Source organism: Malus domestica, chromosome 13 (genome assembly GCF_042453785.1).
Source record: "Malus domestica chromosome 13, GDT2T_hap1".
Classification (NCBI taxonomy): domain Eukaryota; kingdom Viridiplantae; phylum Streptophyta; class Magnoliopsida; order Rosales; family Rosaceae; genus Malus; species Malus domestica.
The window spans coordinates 14,243,365-14,263,560 of NC_091673.1; the positions used below are offsets into that span (position 1 = coordinate 14,243,365).

Here is a 20,196-nt window from a genome sequence, read left to right on the forward strand (position 1 = left end):
TTGTTGATAACATAAATTGGTTTTGCTGCACACCGTCTTGATCAAGAGTGTGTGAAGCTTTTGAGAATTGTGGTTGAACTCATTTGATGAAGCTCTTGTTGGCACCATAAATTGGTTTTGCTTCACACTGTCTTGATTAATAGTGTGTAAAGCTTTTGAGAATTGTGGTTGAACTCCTTTGATGAAGCTTTTGTTAGCACCATAAATTGGTTTTGCTTCACACTATCTTGATCAAGAGTGTGTGAAGCTTTTGAGAATTGTGGTTGCCCTCCATTGATGAAGCTCTTGTTGGCACCATAAATTGGTTTTGCTTCACATTGTCTTGATCAAGAGTGTGTGAGGCTTTCTACGAGTTGTAGTGTTTGCATTGTTACAGAGGGGAAATGTCTGAAGCAGATGCAAGAGGGCTGAATAGCTTGATCTTCGTATGCCATGCACTGAAGTTGTTGTTGGTTTGCAATAAGACTTTGTTGGTGACTATAACTCTTGTTGGGCATAAGTGTTCCCCTAGTTGAGTTGTCAAGCTTGAGGGGTTTTGATTATTTGTGAATGCTAGGAGTTCACATGTACAAGTTGTACCACCCGTCTTCTGGTAAGTGGAATGAATGGTGAGTTGCTTTCATCACTTGGTTGGTGGTACGAAGGTGAGTTCCTTCATCACCTTTCATGACATTTCATCACCTGGTTGGTGGCACGAGGATGAGTTCCTTCTTCACCTGGTTGGTCGCATGAATGAGAGTACGGGTTGTACATTTCATCACCTGGTTGGTGGCATGAAGATGAGTTTCTTCTTCACCTGGTTGGTGACATGAGTGGAAAGTTGCCAAATGATATTAGAGTACGGGTTGTACATTTCATCACCTGGTTGGTGGCATAAAGGAGAGTACGGGTTGTACATTTCATCACCTGGTTGGTGGCATGAAGATGAGTTTCTTCTTCACATTTCATCACCTGGTTGGTGAAAATAAGGGTAAGGTGTCGAGGCACATTGTAGCAAGTGTCAAAGACACAAAGTATGTTGAACCCTTTTGAAGCATAATTGGCTTATGTATGGATGTGTTGGAATGTATGATGTTTATGTATGAATGTGTTGGAATGTATGATGTACATGTTGATTGATCTGAGTGATGCTTATGAATGTTTTGCTATGCATGAAGGGATCCATGCTTTTGATATGTGAACCATGTTGGTTGTAGCATTTAGTATCACATACTTTGTGTCAAAGTACGCATGTTGAAGCTTTGAGTTGGAGTATAAGGGCAGGTCAGCGTAAACCAAGTGTTCCAGTGCTAGGAACGCAAAAGACTCAGAAGAAGTTGTCTGAATTCCCTCTTCTTTAAATATTTACCGAATGGCTTGTGTGACAAAAGATCTCAAGCGGTTGAGAGTCAAAACATTTCTAATGTGTATGCCTTCTTATAATAACATTTCCTTCAGTACCTAATCCTCCACTTTGAAAGAGTGAGGCTTGGCCCTATAGTTATAATAGTCGATGGTACGTTCACCCCTGGTTATCTTGATACGAACTTTTATCCTTCTTGTTATAATGGGCTTGCTGAGAGTAAAAATCTTTCCTCTTACCAAGAGACAAATACGTTTGGTGATTTAGCGAGTAGCTAAATGAGGCAGAAGATGATGTAATGGGTGTCTGAATGGCCAATTTCTCCTCACTTGGTAGAACTTGACTTCCACTTCCCACTTGTTGATAGGGGTTAATCATATGAGGGTTCCCTTGGTATGTCCTTGCTTCGGTGGAAGCGTTGTTGTAAGCATGTACCATCACCTCAGAGTAAGTCTTCCAAGTGTTGGCATTGATCATGTACTTGAAGAAACAATCACGTAGGCTTGCCGTGAAGGCCTTGAGGGCGGTCTTGTCATCTGCCTCAGCGCAGCGAGAATACTCATGGCTGAAGCAACCGGCATACTATCGTAGTGACTCATCCGGCTTCTGACGAATAGTGTACAAGTCATCTGCATAATGTAAATGATCGGTTTGGAAGATGTGTTGAGAGACAAACAATTTCCTCAGTTCCTCAAATGAGTCTACTATCTCAGGTGGAAGACGGCAATACTAGTTTCGAGCTCCGCTAAAGAGGGTGGAGGGGAAGATAAGACATCGCTCTTCATCAGTGTGCATCCGATATGCCATGGTGGACTCAAAGAGGTTTAGGTGTTCAATTGGGTCCTCCTTTCCAGTATAGAGTTGTAAATCAAGCTTTTGTTTTGTCTTCGCTTGAAGGGGGTGTCAATGATCCTTTTTGTGAGAGAGCTAGGCCTGGGTTGGTTCCAGTCCGGTATCTCGGCCTGACTTTCGGCCTACAACTTTTTTACTTCTTCAAGGAGCTGTAGGATAAGAGGGTCCTGAGTAGAGTCATGTACCACTGGAATTTTCTTTCGTAAGTCTCCATCGCCTCTTGGAAGTAGGAAAGTTTGAGCAAGGGCGTGTGGTTTATTCTTGGACTCGCTGTACTGACTTCTAGGGCGAGTCTGTCGGAATACCTCAGAGTCCCCTGTACCTTCATGTTCCTCTGTGACCTGTTGTTTCTTCCCTAGATTGGCAGCTGGCCTAGGTCATGGAAGGGGACCGAGCCTTCAAGAAACCCTTGGGTCATTGATCTTCGAGCATATGTGGAGGGGATTCTCTAGACGTTGTTTTAGGAAGTCTCGGCAGTCATGATAAACAGCTTTCGATCCTTCCAACCCTTATGCAAGGAGGTGTCTTCCTCCACTTCTTCTGCTTCGGGTCGAAGCATCTGGGTTGAGAGAAGTCTCATGTTGATCAATGTTTTGATGATTAGCTCGCTCCTCATCAGGGATACCCATGTCGAAAGGAGGTGACCCTCAGAGTTAGGGGGCACCCAGATAATGGTTGATGTCCACAGGGGCAACGAGCTCGCGTGTTTGAGTACGCCTAGTTTCGTGGAGCGTCTCAAAGAGCTTCTCATACTGCTCCTGGAGGACCTCATTTTTCATTGCTATCTTGTTGTTCTGAGCTTCTAGTCATCGACTTTAGCTTGAAGAGCAATCTTTTTTCCTTCATTCTTTCGTTACTTCGTACTAGGTGCAAGAGGGGTGTCATTCTGTGTGATGTGGCTTCCTTCACTCCCTATGTTGGTGAGGGATGCCTGGTCAAAAAAGAGTGTACGAATGGTGGAAACCAGCTTGGCAAAGCTGAAGAGTGGGAATAAGTGTCGTTCCCACAGACGGCGCCAAATGTTGATGCACAAAATTAGTGGGGACTTTGGTACAACATAAAATGTTAAGTTTGTGACCTTCGCTAGATTGCTTCGGTCACTAGTGTGGATAAGTATGTAAATGGATAGAGACAGGGAAGCAAACACAAGATGTATGTGGTTTACCCAGATTGGCTACGTCCACGGAGTAGAGGAGTTCTCATTAATTGTGAAGGGTTTACACAAGTACATATGTTCAAGCTCTCCTTTAGTGAGTACTAGTGAATGATTTAGTACAAATGACATTAGGAAATATTGTGGGAGAATGATCTCCTTTTATAGAAGAGAGTTTCTAGCTTTGTTTTAACATTAACACGTGTTTTGTTGTGATTGGCTTCTGATTTTGACATGTGTCGCGTTATGATTGGCTTCTGATGTCGACACATGTCGCGTTGTGATTGGCCTCTTGGTTGGAGGGAAACTTTTCTGGGTCCTTGACGGTATAACATTGACCGGTGCTCAGTAGTTTCGGGATTGGTTAAGTATGGTACAAACAATTTTAATCGTCACCCAATGGAATTGCTAAAATCTAGGTACAATCCTAAGGTTTATCCATTCACCTTCGTGGATAGGTTTGCGGTTCTCCTAGATAAAATGTTTGGTTGGGTAAATTCCTAATCGGTAAGCTTTTGTAACTAAGTTTTCTCTGTGATGTAGGACTTGTTTGAAAAGATGCAAGGAAACTGGCGTTGTAAGAGATAGTGGATAGATGGTGTACTTCACTTCACCATTTGGTGATATCCCAAATAAAATTTTTGAGAAATGATGCAGAAGATGTACGTCTTCGAAATGCACCATACTACTCCCTTTCATTTTGCCACGTACAAAGGCCTTCACAATTTTCTATATACTCAAATCGCTCTTATGGCGAAAATTAACTCGTGCTTTAACTGTAATGTTTACCAGGTAGCAGCCACAAGGATGAGTGGTAGAGAAAGTTCTGGTTACCTATATGGGTAAAACATTTAACACAACTATGAGTTTAAACTATCCTCCAAAAAGGCTTGCTCCTAGGTGTCTACGATTTAGTTTCTTTGGCTCAAGTAGTCACTGCTCAATCTATCAGTCACGTCGCTAATTAACACATTTATGATACTTTTGATATTTTTGATATTGTTCTTTACCTTGAAACTATCAACTAGCATTATGGCATAAAGGTATCACTCCCATAAAGGTATCACTCCCATATACTAGTACCTGTGTCAATTAGTAGCACCACCGTAGGTTGATTACAGGTTAAAGCCCGCTCGGGTGGATGGTTTCAGATGGTTGGTAACGATTTGGTCCTATGAGTTGGTTTGGTTGATTCTAGGGGAAATTGATTACTGCTTTTGGGATTTTTGCTACCTGAAGGTATAACAACTTATACTCACCGGCCTATACTCATTGAAATGACGAGTACAACGTCGAAAGGAAATCTGAGACTAGTGTTGGTTGGAATCTCCTAAGATCGGAAAAGAAATTTGCTAATAATCTACTTTAGAACGGACTTAATCGGAAGTCGATCTTCCTCCCAAAGATCCGGAATGATTGTCCCCTAGATTTTCTTTCGTCAAGTGCTACCACCTTAGCACCACATTGTCACTCGAGACATTTCTGAAATTTTCGACGAAGTAAACTTCGTAGGAATTCGAATAGGTGGTACATTAGCGGGTACTGCCAAGGAATCAAAACTATTCTTGGTTCCTAACTTGGAATGGTTGGTAGCAATGACGAAATGGTAGTGGGATTGATTGGTAGATAAATACCCCGTGATGCACAACTATCGATATAGTAGCCCTGCTTCAAGGCCATCAACTTGTCTCATATTGGGAATTTCTTTGGCAGGAAAGTTCTTCATTTAAGTCTAGAGGTGTCTGCCAAAATGATGTTCTAGCATGTTGATAAGTCATTTATAACGTCTAAAACGTTGGAAAAGTTAACACATTTTTCGTATTCGACGAGGTGGCAAGATTCAACACTTAGGTTCAAGAACCAAGAATGCTTACATCAGGCGTGTGATGAGCGTAATACTACCCAACTTATGCTCTAATACCAAACTGACACACCCCAACTTGGAATGTCCACTTGGATTATAAATCGAGATGTGTTGGCCGACACCTGGAAGGTGATGAAGCCATAAAGTGTAGTGATGTGGAAAATGTGAATAAATTTAAACCTAAAAGTCCTAAATATAAGAGTGCACTGGTGAGCGGGAATGAACCCATTTCACAAGCGATGACAGAGCATAAGTGAAGTATAGTAAGGTAGGATAAGGATTATACCATCATAGGTAGCCATTTATACTTGGATTTGCCAAAAATCCTTGTCGATAAGAAAGCTTAGCTACTAAAACCAATAGGGGCGAAAAACAAGGGTAAGTGGGCCTGAAAATAAAGTTTTATAAAAAAAACCTTTCTAAAAACATTGTAACCCCTCATCGTAACACAAGTATAGTTTCTAAAATATACTTACTATGTATAGTATAAAAATACCTACCGTAGCTTGCAAAATCTCAAAAATTCATTACGGCACAATATCTCGTAACTAAGGGCGGGACATCCAAAATCACAAAATCTCAACAATAATATAAGTAAAATTAGGTGCTCATCAATCTACGCTAGCACATAAGTCGGAGTCACCTAATGCAACCTGTACCACTAAACTGATGCTCATCAATCTATGCTAGCACAGGAGTGGAGTCACCTAATGCAACCTATACGATAGGACTTGGTGTAATCATAATATACGTTCTAGTACTACAATCACGTGAAGACTGGCGTTATTCGCAGTCACTTATGAGTTGGAGTTTTTCACCAAACTTCAACTAAATTTCTTCTGATTTTGGGTGGAAATGGTAGAGGGGAGGTTGTGGAAGAGGTTGCAAGTGGTGGAGTGACATGGTTTGCCAGAAAAACCGACGAAAACCATTGGAGAAGACAAGCAAAACCAGGTCGGTCATCAAAGAGAAACGGCCTGCATATCCCGTGCCTTCTCTCTCCCTTATTTCCCCTCCTTTCTTATGTTTTTGATTCGCAAGCTTTCTCTCTCTCCTCTCCCGATTCGGTCAACATCCTTCTCTCACTCCCTCTCATTCGATTGGGCAGCAGCCCCCTCATTCCTCTCTTTTATCCCTTCTTTCCCCCGTCCATTCTTCTTTCCCTCATTTTTCGATCAACTAATATTAAAATAATAATATAATAATTATGAGAAATATATAAATAATAAATAGTAATCCTTACAAAAGTACTTTTCAGATTTGTAGTTTCGTAAAATTTTAATTGTAGCTTCGATTTCGATTCCGATTCCGCTTGCGCCTTGCGTTCGTATCGTTGATTAAAAAATATGCCAAAAAAGATTCCATACATCTCACTATACATTGGTCAATGAAAGTCAATACCCTCACCTCTATGACATTTTTCATAAATTCACATTTTTAAAATTTATAAAATCGTAGAACTAGGGATGGGTTGTCACATATATAAGGGGTTGTTGATGATTGAATTCTTATTTAAGTATTAATTAACGTGTTTATTTCCTTGATGTCACATCATATGATTTACAAATTTGGTTTAAAAAATTGGTCTACCTAGCATTACTCTTGATTGTCTATTAAACCTCAGTATTGCACCTGGATCGTGATTAGAGGTTATTGATGATCAATCAAATTAATCTCTTAATAAGGTGCATGCATAGGTTTTAATTTGTTGATAAGAGTTCGTTAAAATGTAGATCGTCCTTGGGTGTTTCTCTATAACTAATATGACATGGCATACCCAAAAATGAAAGCACAGGAGAGTCCCATTAAACAAAACCAAAAAAAAGAAGTGCCACGATTTGCAACAGCGACTGCACGAGCGACTTGATTATCTTTCTTATAAATAATGTTCCAGAAATTTTTACCTAATGCTGCCCATTTCCTGTTCAAGTATTAGACGGCTAGTCACCTCCCGATTAATTGTTAAACATTTGAAAATTAAGAAATGATGCTTATACATGCCTAAGTTGCACTCTCATTTCAACAAAAAATAGATGACTTTTTTTTTTGTATTTTATTTTTCATTAAATTGTACGAAGTTTGTTGAATATTTGGATGAACACTCATTATATGTGCTTGGCTTTCATGCATTTCGACAAAAAATAGTTTAATTTCTTTTTTCATTAAAAGAAATCAAACTATTTTATACTGGGAAATGCACTTGGCTTCCATGCATTTCACGTTGGTTAAGCTCTTATCGCTGTTTAAGCTCCTACAAGTCGAGTATTCTTTTTCAAACAAAGTTTACGTACAAGTTTTTGCTAAAAATAAGTCAAATAACTATAAAAAAACGAAATTAAGTTTTGTTTTAAAAAGAAAACGATACAGATCTTTAAAAGATCGTTGACATAATAGTAGATATGATTATTTGACAATGGCACAATGCAATATTACAATTTACGAGGAGGTATTTGTCAAATTTTCCTCCTCCCTCTCTAAACTTGTAGGGAGATGTCAATTTCTCCTGAATTTTAATTTTAACCAATTACTCTCCCTAAACTTTAGTTTTAGCCGATTGTGCCCCTATACTTTTATAAATGGTCTATTTCCCTATAAGAATATATTGTTTTTTCTTCTTCCCTTCCGTTAGTTCACTCCATATATTTTTTGTTTGAAGTTTAGGGTTTAGGAGGGAAATTACCAATTATAAAAGTTCAAAGGATAATCGGTTATAATTAAAGTTCAGGGGAATTGTCCAATTATAACAATTCAGAGAGATAATTGTCTAAAATTAAAGTTTTGAAAGGAAAGTGGGAGCTCCTTATAAGTTTTTTTTTGGGGGGGGGGGGTTGGGGGGAGGGGTGGTTGGGGGGACCTCATTTACAAGAAGAGAATTTGAGTTTGAATGGTGGGTGGGTAGACTGTCCTAGCCAACTGTGACCTAGCTCCGTATGTATTTTGATATGATTTACATGTGAAATTTTGTTCCTGGATTTCACTGTTATAATCTACGTATTTGTATTATTGAGATTTTATATTATTTATCAAGAATTTATATTTATTTATTTGAATTTAGATTTCAATTAAACTAGTTACGAAGTTTGAAGTTTGGAAATTAATTATTTAAAATCCGTAGACCTTTGGAGGTCACAATTTATATTTTCAATTAGATCTCGAAACCACGAACGTATAGGCAAAAGTCGTTTGCGAGTCCGAATTATAACGGTATAGTTACAGACATTTGAAGTTGTTCTACTAAACTATAGTTTTTAAATGAGATAAACCCCCACCATGTGGGAGTTTAAGGGAGCCAATTATAAGTAAGGAAGGGAGCCAATCAGAAAAGAAGAGGGGAAAAAGAATGACCAATGAGAAAAAATGAGGTGAAGAAAAAGAATCAGAAACTGGGGGGAAAAAAGGGTTGCCCAATCGGGGGAGAATGAAGAGATAGAGAGACCAATGAGATGAGGGAAAAAGGAAAGGAAAGGAGGGAGGTGCAGAGCACCCAACTCGGGCCCCCGCAACCCACACCCAACCCGTTACCAATTGGAGACCCCGTACCCCCGAGGCTTTTCCGACGCCAATTCCGGAGTTATTCCAATGAGTTGTGGTGGGGAACCACTTGGAAACAACTTGGCATCACTCTTTCCTTCATATCCATCCAAGAATCGAAGACATTAGTCTCGATTTTGTGACAACCGCACCCATGGGTGCGAGGGAACTTTGATGGAAAGCCACCATTTCTGAAGTGTTTCTCTTCAATTGTTACCACCTTTGACATCATCTTGAGGCCAGAAACAAACCCCAAACAAGTTTGGGGGCGGTGGAGCACCGGAGAAGACGAATTGAAATGCACTTATTTCTAGGGTTCTGGTAGGTTTTAGTAGAATTGGAGATTTTCCCGGCTAAATTGGACTTGGCCACATGTATAAAGTTTGCTCTACTCTTAGAGATCTTCATTTCTATAATTTTTGATAATTTTTAAAAATAGTTGAATTTTTCCGGCAAGTCGGGGCAGCCGACAGCCACCCGCGGCGGCGTGTGCGGCAGCGGCCTGGCTAGTGGGCCGATGATGTCCTTTTAAGTTCAAATAGATGCCTTGATTTCATAATTGATATCTGTGTGACGTAATTTGATTGTCTGGACTTAGTTTCATTACGATACCTTACTTAGTCAAATTATGAATCAACGATTCGACCATTGGATCGTCACCAAACCTTAATGCGTGATAGAACATAATATTTTTGGATCATAGAAACTTACAGATCGGGAATCCGACTTACGGATCTTCCCTAATTGGATTTCTAAATTTGTAAAATAAATTGTTGACCGCCACTTAATTCTAGTAATTGACGGAGATCCGACCGTCGGATCGCGATGGGATTTTAGTATGTTGTTCTAGAAGCATAATGTGGAATTTGGGAAGTTATGGATTCGAAATCGATGTGCGGATCATCAAGATCAAATTACGTAGAGTTGTGGACCCTATTGTTGACCGAGAGTTGATTTGTGGTCTACATGTCTCGAAACGTTATAAATAATAAAATTAGTACTACGGGACTAATTGAAGTCTAGTGGGCCTATATTGGTTAGATAGTGACTTGAATACATGAGATATGATTATTATCTTAATTTCTTATATTAGTATCATTTGTGAATATGAATTGGTCTTATCAATATGATTCTATTAAAATGTGATTTTATATATTTAGCCATAGACCTATGCTTATTAAATAGGATTTGGCTTGTGTACTGATGATGTTTGTGATATATATGTGTTTAATTATCTATGTAATAATGTGATTGATGAATGTTATGACAATTATGGGATCTAAATATTGTTTGATAATTATTTGGATATGATTGCCAACTGAATACCTATTTGAACTTGGCATTACTACCTAGCATGAGATGGAGATGAAAGTCAGGAGATGAGTTAGGTACTTTATTAGATTTTAGTAGAAATAGTAATTAAGGGAATTCCTTGTGTTGTGCTCCATATGACTAGATGCTGGTTGATATGGGGAATCGATAGCATGTATGAGTATAATTATGTATAATGTGTGATGATGAGATTGCACCATGTAGTAGTAGTACATAGATAGTCATGCTTGGTATATCCGCGATGGGGGACCATACACATGCTATGAGTGATCATGCTTGGTATATCCGCGATGGGTGATCACTACCTAGAGCTATATGATATAGTCCTACTTGGTATATCCGCGATGGGGGACTGTTATGGGTGATCATGATTGGTGTATCAGCGATGGGTGGTCACTACCTAGAGCTAGGATGTGGTCCTGCTTGGTATATCCGCGATGGGGGACCATATGTATTCAGGAGTGATCATGTTTGATATATCCGCGATGGGTGATCACTGCCCGCACGATGAGATTATGCCTATGGTTCTGCTTGGTATATCCGCGATGGAGGACCATACGCATTCTAGAGGTGATGATGATAGTTGTACTTGGTACATTTGATAGGCAATCATATTTAGTTTGGTTCAGTTGAGTGGTCCAGAATCCGAGGTTGTTGAATTTCGTGGAGTAGTCTAAAAACCCATTATTTGGAGAAGTAGGCTTGGCCTAACTGCGTCACTCTAGTTTTAGTTTTATATATATTTGTGTCAATGGTTTCGAGAATCTTGTGAATTGAATTAGAAAAGATGTTGGACGTCTGAGTGACTCTTTCGGAATTTTCTACGATTCGATTATGATGTCATAAGGTATGAATTTAAAAGGTATGGAAATAATTGTTATTACTTTGATCAAATTAATTAATTAATGCGGCTAGAGAATGATTTTGTGTTTCGTCGGTTCTTAAATATGATGTATGTTGTGAATTGCGATATCATGATGAGACATAATGATTTATAAGTTGGATGGGAGAGAAATCATGTTTTCATGGGAGTTGGTTATGTAGCCTGAGTCCAGGAATTACATGTTGTTAGTTTATAATAAATGATTGAGGAATGCTATGCTTTTCTGCTTGAACTTAGTGGAATAAACATCTGATTTTGTGATAAGTGAATTACGAATGGCTTGATCCCTATTGACGGTTCGTAGGTAGTCTAACGAGGAGGTTAGATGCAGCCATAAAGTAAACGAAAAATTACTTTGCAATTTGATTCTCGAGTTGTGATTTGCCATATCCCGGAGATGGGGTACGTAAGATATACGAGTATTTGGTGACGTCACATGTCGATCCTGGACGTATGTCGAGATCGGGGCTTGACATTACGTATATAAGATTGCACAACAATCTAATCACTCATTTATCTTATTGATGATTTATTCATGTTAACCCTATGCCCATTTAGGCCTACCCAACTGCATAAGCCCAAGGAAATATCAAGAAGCCTAAGGCCAAAGGGTTCAAAGAGGGCTGACCAGGGTACTTAGGCTGACCAAGACAAAAGAAGAACTACCCGATTGCGTGGAACACATGGGCAAGCTAATAGCTCTATGGCACAAGTCTCTAAGGGCAGAACAATTCAAGTGCCAATTAGACCATACAACGACTTGTAGTTGACAACAAAGGCCTATGATGAGACATAAGCATAGCGGGACAGTGCTCGGCAAGGCTAGGCAGAGTAACCGAGGTCCAAGCGGGATGCTTGAGACGCCTGAACCTTAAAAGGTGCGTCGCCCCGACTACAAAAATGTCACTTCGCTGACAAGGGTCTGGCCGAATAGGTAGAATTAGAAAGTCAATAAGCTAGTGCAAGTGGTTAACACATGAAATGCCGATTTGAGAGGCCCAAAGAGGGAGAGGCCAAAATAAAGGGGTAAAAACCTCCAATATCGAGGTCGGATGAATCGGAGAGAATATAGTGAATGTATCAACCAAGCGCTACTTAGCCTTGAAATCAATATATTGAGAGCAACACGGTGGATGTAGCCCAGTTTTGATAGGTGAACCACTTGCATCTTTGTATCCATTTAATTTCAGCCCATCTCCTAATCCCATCTACAATCATTTAATTAAATTTGTTAACCTTACAATTTTGAGCGATATTACCAACACTAAGGGGAGGGAAGTAGGCTAAGCCTCACAATGAGCTAACTATGTGGTTCAAATTCGCATTTGGCGAGAATTGAACCTAAAACCTTTCACTTATAAGTGAATACAAATACCACTACACCGTAGTACTAAGGGGCTAAAATTCAACAATATTAATCCTCAAAACTTGGATTAGAAATGAAGCCCGCCCTTTCTAAAAGTAAAAGCCACCTTTTTCCATCTCAACACGACAAAGCCATATTTTCAGTTAACGTGAAAGCAATTCCTCTCCTAACCAATTCCATCTCTTATATTTCTCTATAAATACACACCAAATCTCCCTATCACAAAAACCACAAATTACGACACAATTCACAAATATCATTTCTATAAACTCCGTCAAAACATACTTTAATTCGAAAAATGGGGGGTTCTACTAGCTCTTCCTCTAAATCCAAGACAACCACAACCAAAAACAAAAGCATCAAAGACAGAACATTAACATGCGCAGGCAACCTCATCAAGCTCCTCCCAACCGGCACGGTCTTCTTGTTCCAGTTCCTCAACCCTGTCTTGACCAACAACGGCAAATGCACCGCTGTCAACAAATATCTAAGCGCCATTCTCATCGGTGTTTGCGGCTTCTCCTGCTGTTTTTCTTCCTTCACAGACAGTTACACAGGCAGTGATGGACAAACACACTATGGGGTGGTAACAAGCAAGGGGCTTTGGCCCTCGACAAGTTCCAACTCTGTGGACTTGTCTGCTTACAAGCTTAGGTTTGGGGACTTTGTGCATGCCTTCTTTTCCTTGATTGTGTTTGCAGTTGTGTCACTTTTGGATGCCAACACTGTCAGGTGCTATTATCCAGGGTTTGAGTCCACCGAGAAGATTTTGCTACAGGTGTTGCCTCCGGTTATAGGTACAATTGCCGGAACTGTTTTCTCTGTGTTCCCTAATAAACGCCATGGAATTGGGTACCCGTCTTCAAGTTCTGATTCTTCACAGGATTCGGAGTCGGCAGCTTCCTAAGCTCTTGAACTATGACTTGATTCTCAAGACTCAAAGTGGTAAATATAACTAATAAACGCCATGGAATTGGGTACCCGTCGTCAAGTTCTGATTCGTCACAGGATTAGGAGTCGGCGGCTTCCGAAGCTCTTGAACTATGACTTGATCCACAAGACTCAAGTGGTAAATATAGCAAAAGTGTGTGCTCACGCAAGTTTGTGGTTTTCATATTGTTTGTTTAGTAGTTTGCCTAAGTTTGATTAATCCTTTTTCCTTCTCTCTTTGGAATGAATGTAACATGTTTTTACGGTGTGCTAAACTTTCAATTTATAAATTAAAACTTGATCTTAATAGGAAAGGAACAATCATTTATACCGTTGGATAAAATTCGGGCGTAAAAATTAACGACAAAAATGCAAAACTGACTGATAAGATCGACAAGTGAAAAGTAAAACAATTATGTAGAACTTTCTTGCATGAACCAAGGAAACCTGGTAATAGTTTCCGTCTTTCGTCATACTAATTGAAACAAAATCAATGCCACTAACAATATAATCTATGAAACTGGATCTTATGCACGCTGCCGATGATACATAAAACTCATAAACTGTTCCTTCTTTTTCGTTTACAACGGTTGAGGTGTGTACTACCAATCTAAACGATTTTCAGCTTATATGATGTCAAAGATATTATATTCTTACATCAGCAAACAATCCATCTAAAAGGTTGGAAGATGAATTGTCATTTCCACTCTCATCAAAGAAACCATTAGCAGCAAATTCTTTTCTGCATTTTCGCTCTTCAATGACAGAATCTGCTGTTTCTGCACAAAAACTTCGTCTTGTCTGCTTTAACGGTTTCTCTGCCACAATAAACTTGTTCCCTTCACGAGTCCTCTCAGGCCCAAACTGAAGATAAACGTGGGTGGGAAATTTCATAAGTTGAACACAAGAAGAATCATAAAAGTAGTGTAAAATTATACCTACATGTGGTTGACATAGTTCAAAAGGAAAGATTTTCTTATTCTGATCGGTGTTGGTTATCAAACGTAAACTAGTTTACTTTCTATTAAACCGTGAAATAATCAAGTTATAAAGAAAGGTATGATTATCTTGTGCACTACTAACTCTAAGACTGGTAAGTTGAGTCAAAGTTCAAACAATTTTGGTCCCTAAGAAAAGTTATCTTATAGTCTCATCTTGTTTAGCTAGGTCTTAAAACTAAAGGTCTACCTAGATGTAGAAAATTACACCTACATGTGGTTGGCATAGTTCAAAAGGAAGGATTTTCTTATTCTGATTGGGTGTCGATTATCAAACGTAAGCTCACTTTCTATTCAACGGTGAAATAATCAAGTGAGAAAGAAAGGAAGAATTATCTTGTAAACTATTAAGACTGATACAGTAGTTTCGGTCTGTTAACGCAAGGTCCTTTCTGACCTCAAGGGGCCCAAAGAAACACCAGTCCAAAGTAGCACAGCCCCAAAGGATGGCCAAGCCCAATGAGGCTGGGAAGACGATCCAGAGCACTATGGGAGTCAACACACGACAGTCCAGATTGCCTATCAGCAACTAGGCTGAGCGCTTCCCTATAAAAGTAATTTTCGACCGCGAAGATGCAAGTTGGTGTACTGACAGTTCTATCGCACAAGTTCCTAGGAATAGAGGGGCAAGCCTGCTCAGACATCAACTCTATGACACGTGGCAGCCATCCGAGGGAATAGAAACCTATGAAACGACATATAGGGCGCTGCGTGCGGGTTTCTACCACCTCCAAACCCAAACATGGTGCTCGGCTTCCGTTGTCCCAAGAAAGTATGCAAGTGGACCTGCACAAATGTCACTTTGTCACTACGTGTCGAGCAAAGGGCAGATGAACAGCTAGCAAGTCAAATCTATGTAATCGACGCATTAAATGCAAAGGAAAAAAGAGGTTTGAGCAAGGAAACTGAAGGCTCATTGAGGGCCTATAAAAGGACATGATACTATATATTCTGATATGATTTCGTTGACAATGCAATATTCTAATTTACAAAAAAGAGAATTGGAGTTTGAATAGAAATAGATGGGAAGACTGTCATGACCAATTGAACTGGCTCCATATGTATCTTGATATGATTTATGTATATAAGATGCACAACAATCTCATCACTTTTTTTCTTGTTTAAGTCCCTTTATTCAATATTCTTTAAGGATACGTATCCTCAATATTGGGAGTACAGAAATTCAACAACATTAATTTTCAAAACTTGGATTAGAAATGAAGCGCATCCTTTCTTAAAATAAAAGGTAGTGCTATTCATACATTTCTTTTTACTTCTTATTTACTTTTGTTAATTTTTGTCCATTGATCTTCTTCAATTGGCCAAAAATTGAAAATGTGAGTGAGAAGTAAAAATAGGTCTACGGATAGCACCACCCAAATAGAAGCCACCTTTCCATCTCAACACGACAACGCCATGTTTTCTGTCAACGTGAAAGCAATTCCACTCCAAGTCAATTCCCTCTGTTATATCTCTATATAAATACACACCAAATCTCTCTCACAAAAACCACAATTTACAACACTTTAATTCTGAAAAAATGGGGGGTTCTACTAGCTCTTCCTCTAAATCCAAGACAACCACCACCAAAAACAAAAGCGTTCACAACAGAACATTAACATACGCAGGCAACCTCATCAAGCTCCTCCCAACCGGTAGTCTTCTTGTTCCAGTTCCTCAACCCTGTGTTGACCAACAACGGCAACTGCACCGCTGTCAACAAATACCTAGGCGCCATTCTCATCGCTGTTTCCGGCTTCTCCTGCTGCTTTGCTTCCTTCACAGACAAGGCAGTGATGGACAAACACACTATGGGGTGGCAACAAGCAAGGGGCTTTGTCCCTCAACAAGTTCCAACTCTGTGGACTTGTCTGCTTACAAGCTTAGGTTTGGGGACTTTGTGCATGCCTTCTTTTCCTTGATTGTGTTTGCAGTTGTGTCACTTTTGGACGCCAACACTGTCAGGTACTATTATCCAGGGTTTGAGTCCACTGAGAAGATTTTGCTACAGGAGTTGCCTCAGGTTATCGGTACAATTGCTGGAACTGTTTTCGCTGTGTTCCCTAATAAACGCCATGGAATTGGGTACCCTTCGTCTAGTCCTGATTCTTCACAGGATTCGGCGTCGGCAGCTTCCTAAGCTCTTGAACTATGACTTGATTCACAACACTCAAAGTGGTAAATATAGCTAATATTTAACGCCATGGAATCGGGTACCCGTCGTCAAGTTCTGATTCTTCACAGGATTCAGAGTCGGCAGCTTCCTAAGCTCTTGAACTATGACTTGATCACATGACTCAAAGTGGTAAATATAGCTAATAAACGCCATGAAATTGGGTACCCCTCGTCGAGTTCTGATTCTTCACAGGATTCGGAGCCGGCGTCTTCCTATGCTCTTGAACTATGATTCGATCCGCAAGACTCAAGTGGTAAATATAGCAACAGTGTGCGCTCACGCTGGTTTTCATATTGTTTGCTTAGTAGTTTGCCTAAGTTCGATTAATTCTTTTTCCTTCTCTCTTCGGAATGAATGTAACAAGTTTATACTGTTCTAAACTTTTAATTTATAATTTATAACTTGATCTTAATAGGAAAGGAACAATCTTTTATACCGTTTGATAAAATTCGGGCGTTAAAATTAACGACAAAAATCAAAACTGACCGATAAGATCGACAAGCGAAAAGTAAAACAATTATGTTGAATTTTCTTGCATGAAAAACAATCCAAGGAAACCTTGTAATAGTTTCCGTATGTCGTCATACTAATTGAAACAAAATCAATGCCACTAACAATACAATCTATGAAACTGGATCTTATGCACGCTGCCGATGATACATAAAACTCATAAACTGTTCCTTCTGTTTTCATTTACAACAGTTGAGGTGTGTACTACCAATCTAAATGATTTTCAGCTTATATGATGTCAAAGATATTATATTCTTACATCAGCAAACAATCCATCTAAAAGGTTAGAAGATGAATTGTCATTTCCACTCTCATCAAAGAAACCATTAGCAGCAAATTCTTTTCTGCATTTTCGCTCTTCAATGACGGAATCTGCTGTTTCTGCACAAAAACTTTGTCTTGTCTGCTTTACCGGTTTCTCTGCCACAATAAACTTGTTCCCTTCACGAGTCCTCTCAGGGAAGCCAGCCCAAACTGAAGATAACCGTGGATGGGAAATTTCATAAGTTGTGCACAAGAAGAATCATAAAAGTAGTGTGAAATACCCACATGTGGTTGGCATGGTTCAAAAGGAAAGATTTTCTTATTCTGATCGGGTGTCTGTTATGAAATGTAAACTCACTTCTATTAAACAGTGAAATAATCAAGTTAGAAAGAAAGGAATGATTATCTTGTGCAATACTAACTCTAAGCTGGTACAGTAGTTCCAGTCAAAGTTCAAACAATTTTGGTCATTAAAAAAAAGTTAATCTGATTGACTGATCTTGTTCTAATTTTCTGCTTAGATAGGTCTTAAAACTAAAGGCCAACCTTAACCCACCTCTCCAAGAATTTGACTAGTGGGCGCCAAGTGACAGAATAAGACCCAAGAATTTATATTGGGAGATGTAGAAAACTCGCTATTGTAAAGGTCAATAAATGGTAGGATAGGCAGACAAACGACTTGCATATAATATTTAAGATGAATTCTTGAGAAGGATAAATGAGGTTTGGTGATTGAACATAATGACATGGGAACTTAGAAAATGATATTTGGGCACCAACTAGATTCCAAGACAATAATCAAAACAATTCATATCATCCTAGTGAAGTTAACTTTTCTTGCTTATGCAGTGAAACATCACATAAAAGCGCATGAACCACAAGGCCTAACAGAAGAGAAGAAAAACAAAACGCAGGAGTACAGGCTATGTTTTTATAGTACCTCCAAACTGATGCAGCACGATAGAAGCTGCTACGGTCACATTCAAGGAAGCAGTACCACCTCCATACTGCGGAATATACACAAAGAAGTCACATATCTCCAATTCTTTAGCAGAAAGGCCCGTTCCCTACAAACAACACAAAGAAATATATAAGGGGATATTCACCTAATCCTAATGTGGCTAATTTACAGGTGCTTAACCGATTGCAGAGTAAAGTTCAACTCAAAACTGAAATACAGAGAACCAGATTGTTAAATTGCAGTGGAAAAACCTTCTCAAACTATCAAATTATATCAAAAAAATCCCAACAAGCAGTTACCCAAGAACCCATGATCAAAAGTACAATACTTTACAAGCCTAAATACCAACAATAAAGTTACTGATCCAAATTTCCAATTAAGTCAATAGTTACAGAGCAAAAAACCCATATGGGTAATTGTAAAAAAATGATAATTACCTCATTGCCAAGAAGAAAAGCAGTGCTCTTGGTGAAAGGGTGATGATTTACAGGCAGAGCATTATCAGTGATCTCAACGCCGCAAATATCACAATCTCTCTCCTAAAACCCACACACAAAATCGAAGATTAATACCAAAATAAAAAAAAAAATGAAGAGAGAGAGAGAGGGAGAAAGAGAGAGAGAGAGGAGACCTTGAGGTAGAGGCGAGCGTCTTGGAGGGAGTGGAAGTGGCGAAAGCGAAGGTGAGAGGTGGAGCCATGGCTGCCGAAGGCGTTGAATTCTCTGCGGCCGACCAGAATTAGTTCTGAGACGCCGAAGGCGGTGGCGCTTCGGGCGAGCGTGCCTACGTTGTGCCTCTTGGCTATGTTGTGCACCACCACATAGCACTCTACCTCCATTTTCCCCCTTTCGCTGATTTCAGTTCAGGAGGCTCAGTCGCCGCCAAGTCCAACCATAAGAAAGTAGCACAACCAACCTAACAAACTAATGACCTAGTTTTAGATTTTTGTTCATTTATATTTAATTGTGTTTAAACCCTAAACCCTAATTTTTTTCAAGGAAATTTTGATTTTGATTGTTTAAAAATCATAACTTAGATTGTTGTTTACAATTTTTTAAAATAATAATTTAGATTATTTTTGTTTTTTGATAGAGTAGAATTTGGATTGTTGTTCATTTGCTTAGTTCTTAAATATTGTCACTTATAGTATTACGGTTTAGTTTGCGAATCTCTATTTTCTCATATTTGACGCTAAGTTATTGAAATTGTATCAATTTGTGCACTTTGTTTGATTGGTTTAGGACGTGGTGAGCTTGAGGTTGTTATATGAGGTAACGTGTAAGCCATATTTGCACCACATTTGCCAAAAAGCTCATCAATTTAATGGATTAGACATCATCCAAAGAGATAAAAGGTGTGAGTTCATACAATTTCACAATGACGAGAGGGTAGTAAGCTATTTTGAGCTTAAGACGTGGGTGTGGGCTTACAGAAACTTCAATGTACGATCAGTTGCTTGGATGATTTTGAGTATTGGCACTGCAGATGAATTACAAGAGTCGGATTTTCTCATCTGCGAAATGGACGTAGAAAAAATGGGTACGGAGGAATTGCAGATTCTGCTTCAAAAGAAATCAGATGGGAAACGCTGCCTACTTGTTCTCGACAATGTATGAAATGAAAATCGTTAAAGTTGGCTTCAAATGAATAGTTTGTTAAGAGGCGGTGCCAAGGGAAGTAAGATCTCCGGTAACAACTCGTAGCACCAAGGTTACCTTGGTTATGGATATAGATTCACCGTACGTGCTGCAATGTCTACGAGAGGAAGAGTGTTGGACATTGTTCAAGAAAATGGCATTTAGACAATGAAGGGAGGAGGAGAACTCGATGTGGTGCCAATTGGAAGAAGAATTGCAAACCAGTGCCAAGGCGTTCCTCTTGCAATAAGGACTTTGGGAAGCTTGATGAGATACAAAACTAGCGAAAGCGAGTGGTTGGCGATTCAAAATAAAGAAATTTGGGAGTTTTCGAAGGAGGAGAACGACATTTTAGCAATACCGAAGCTAAAGGTAAGCTATGACCACATGCCAGTTT

The 20,196-nt window shown here is 39.3% G+C and overlaps 2 protein-coding genes and 1 pseudogene across 2 annotated transcripts; 2 read left to right on the plus strand and 1 right to left on the minus strand.

Annotated features, from left to right (window-relative positions):
- The first annotated feature begins 12,542 nt into the window (after positions 1 to 12,542).
- LOC103453018 (protein DMP2-like) lies at positions 12,543 to 13,560 on the plus strand. Its single transcript, XM_008392551.4, has one exon. It carries the CDS (start codon positions 12,622 to 12,624, stop codon positions 13,228 to 13,230), a length of 609 nt encoding a protein of 202 aa, XP_008390773.1. The 5' UTR covers positions 12,543 to 12,621; the 3' UTR covers positions 13,231 to 13,560.
- Positions 13,561 to 15,771: 2,211 nt separating this feature from the next.
- Positions 15,772 to 16,534, plus strand: LOC103453035 (protein DMP2-like; annotated as a pseudogene).
- Positions 16,535 to 16,936: 402 nt separating this feature from the next.
- Positions 16,937 to 19,185, minus strand: LOC103453017 (uncharacterized). The gene is made up of 4 exons (XM_008392549.4): positions 18,794 to 19,185; positions 18,600 to 18,701; positions 18,142 to 18,268; positions 16,937 to 17,411 (listed from the first exon to the last, which is right to left on the minus strand). Exons 1-4 carry the CDS (start codon positions 18,998 to 19,000, stop codon positions 17,185 to 17,187), a joined length of 663 nt encoding a protein of 220 aa, XP_008390771.3. The 5' UTR covers positions 19,001 to 19,185; the 3' UTR covers positions 16,937 to 17,184.
- Positions 19,186 to 20,196: the final 1,011 nt, after the last annotated feature.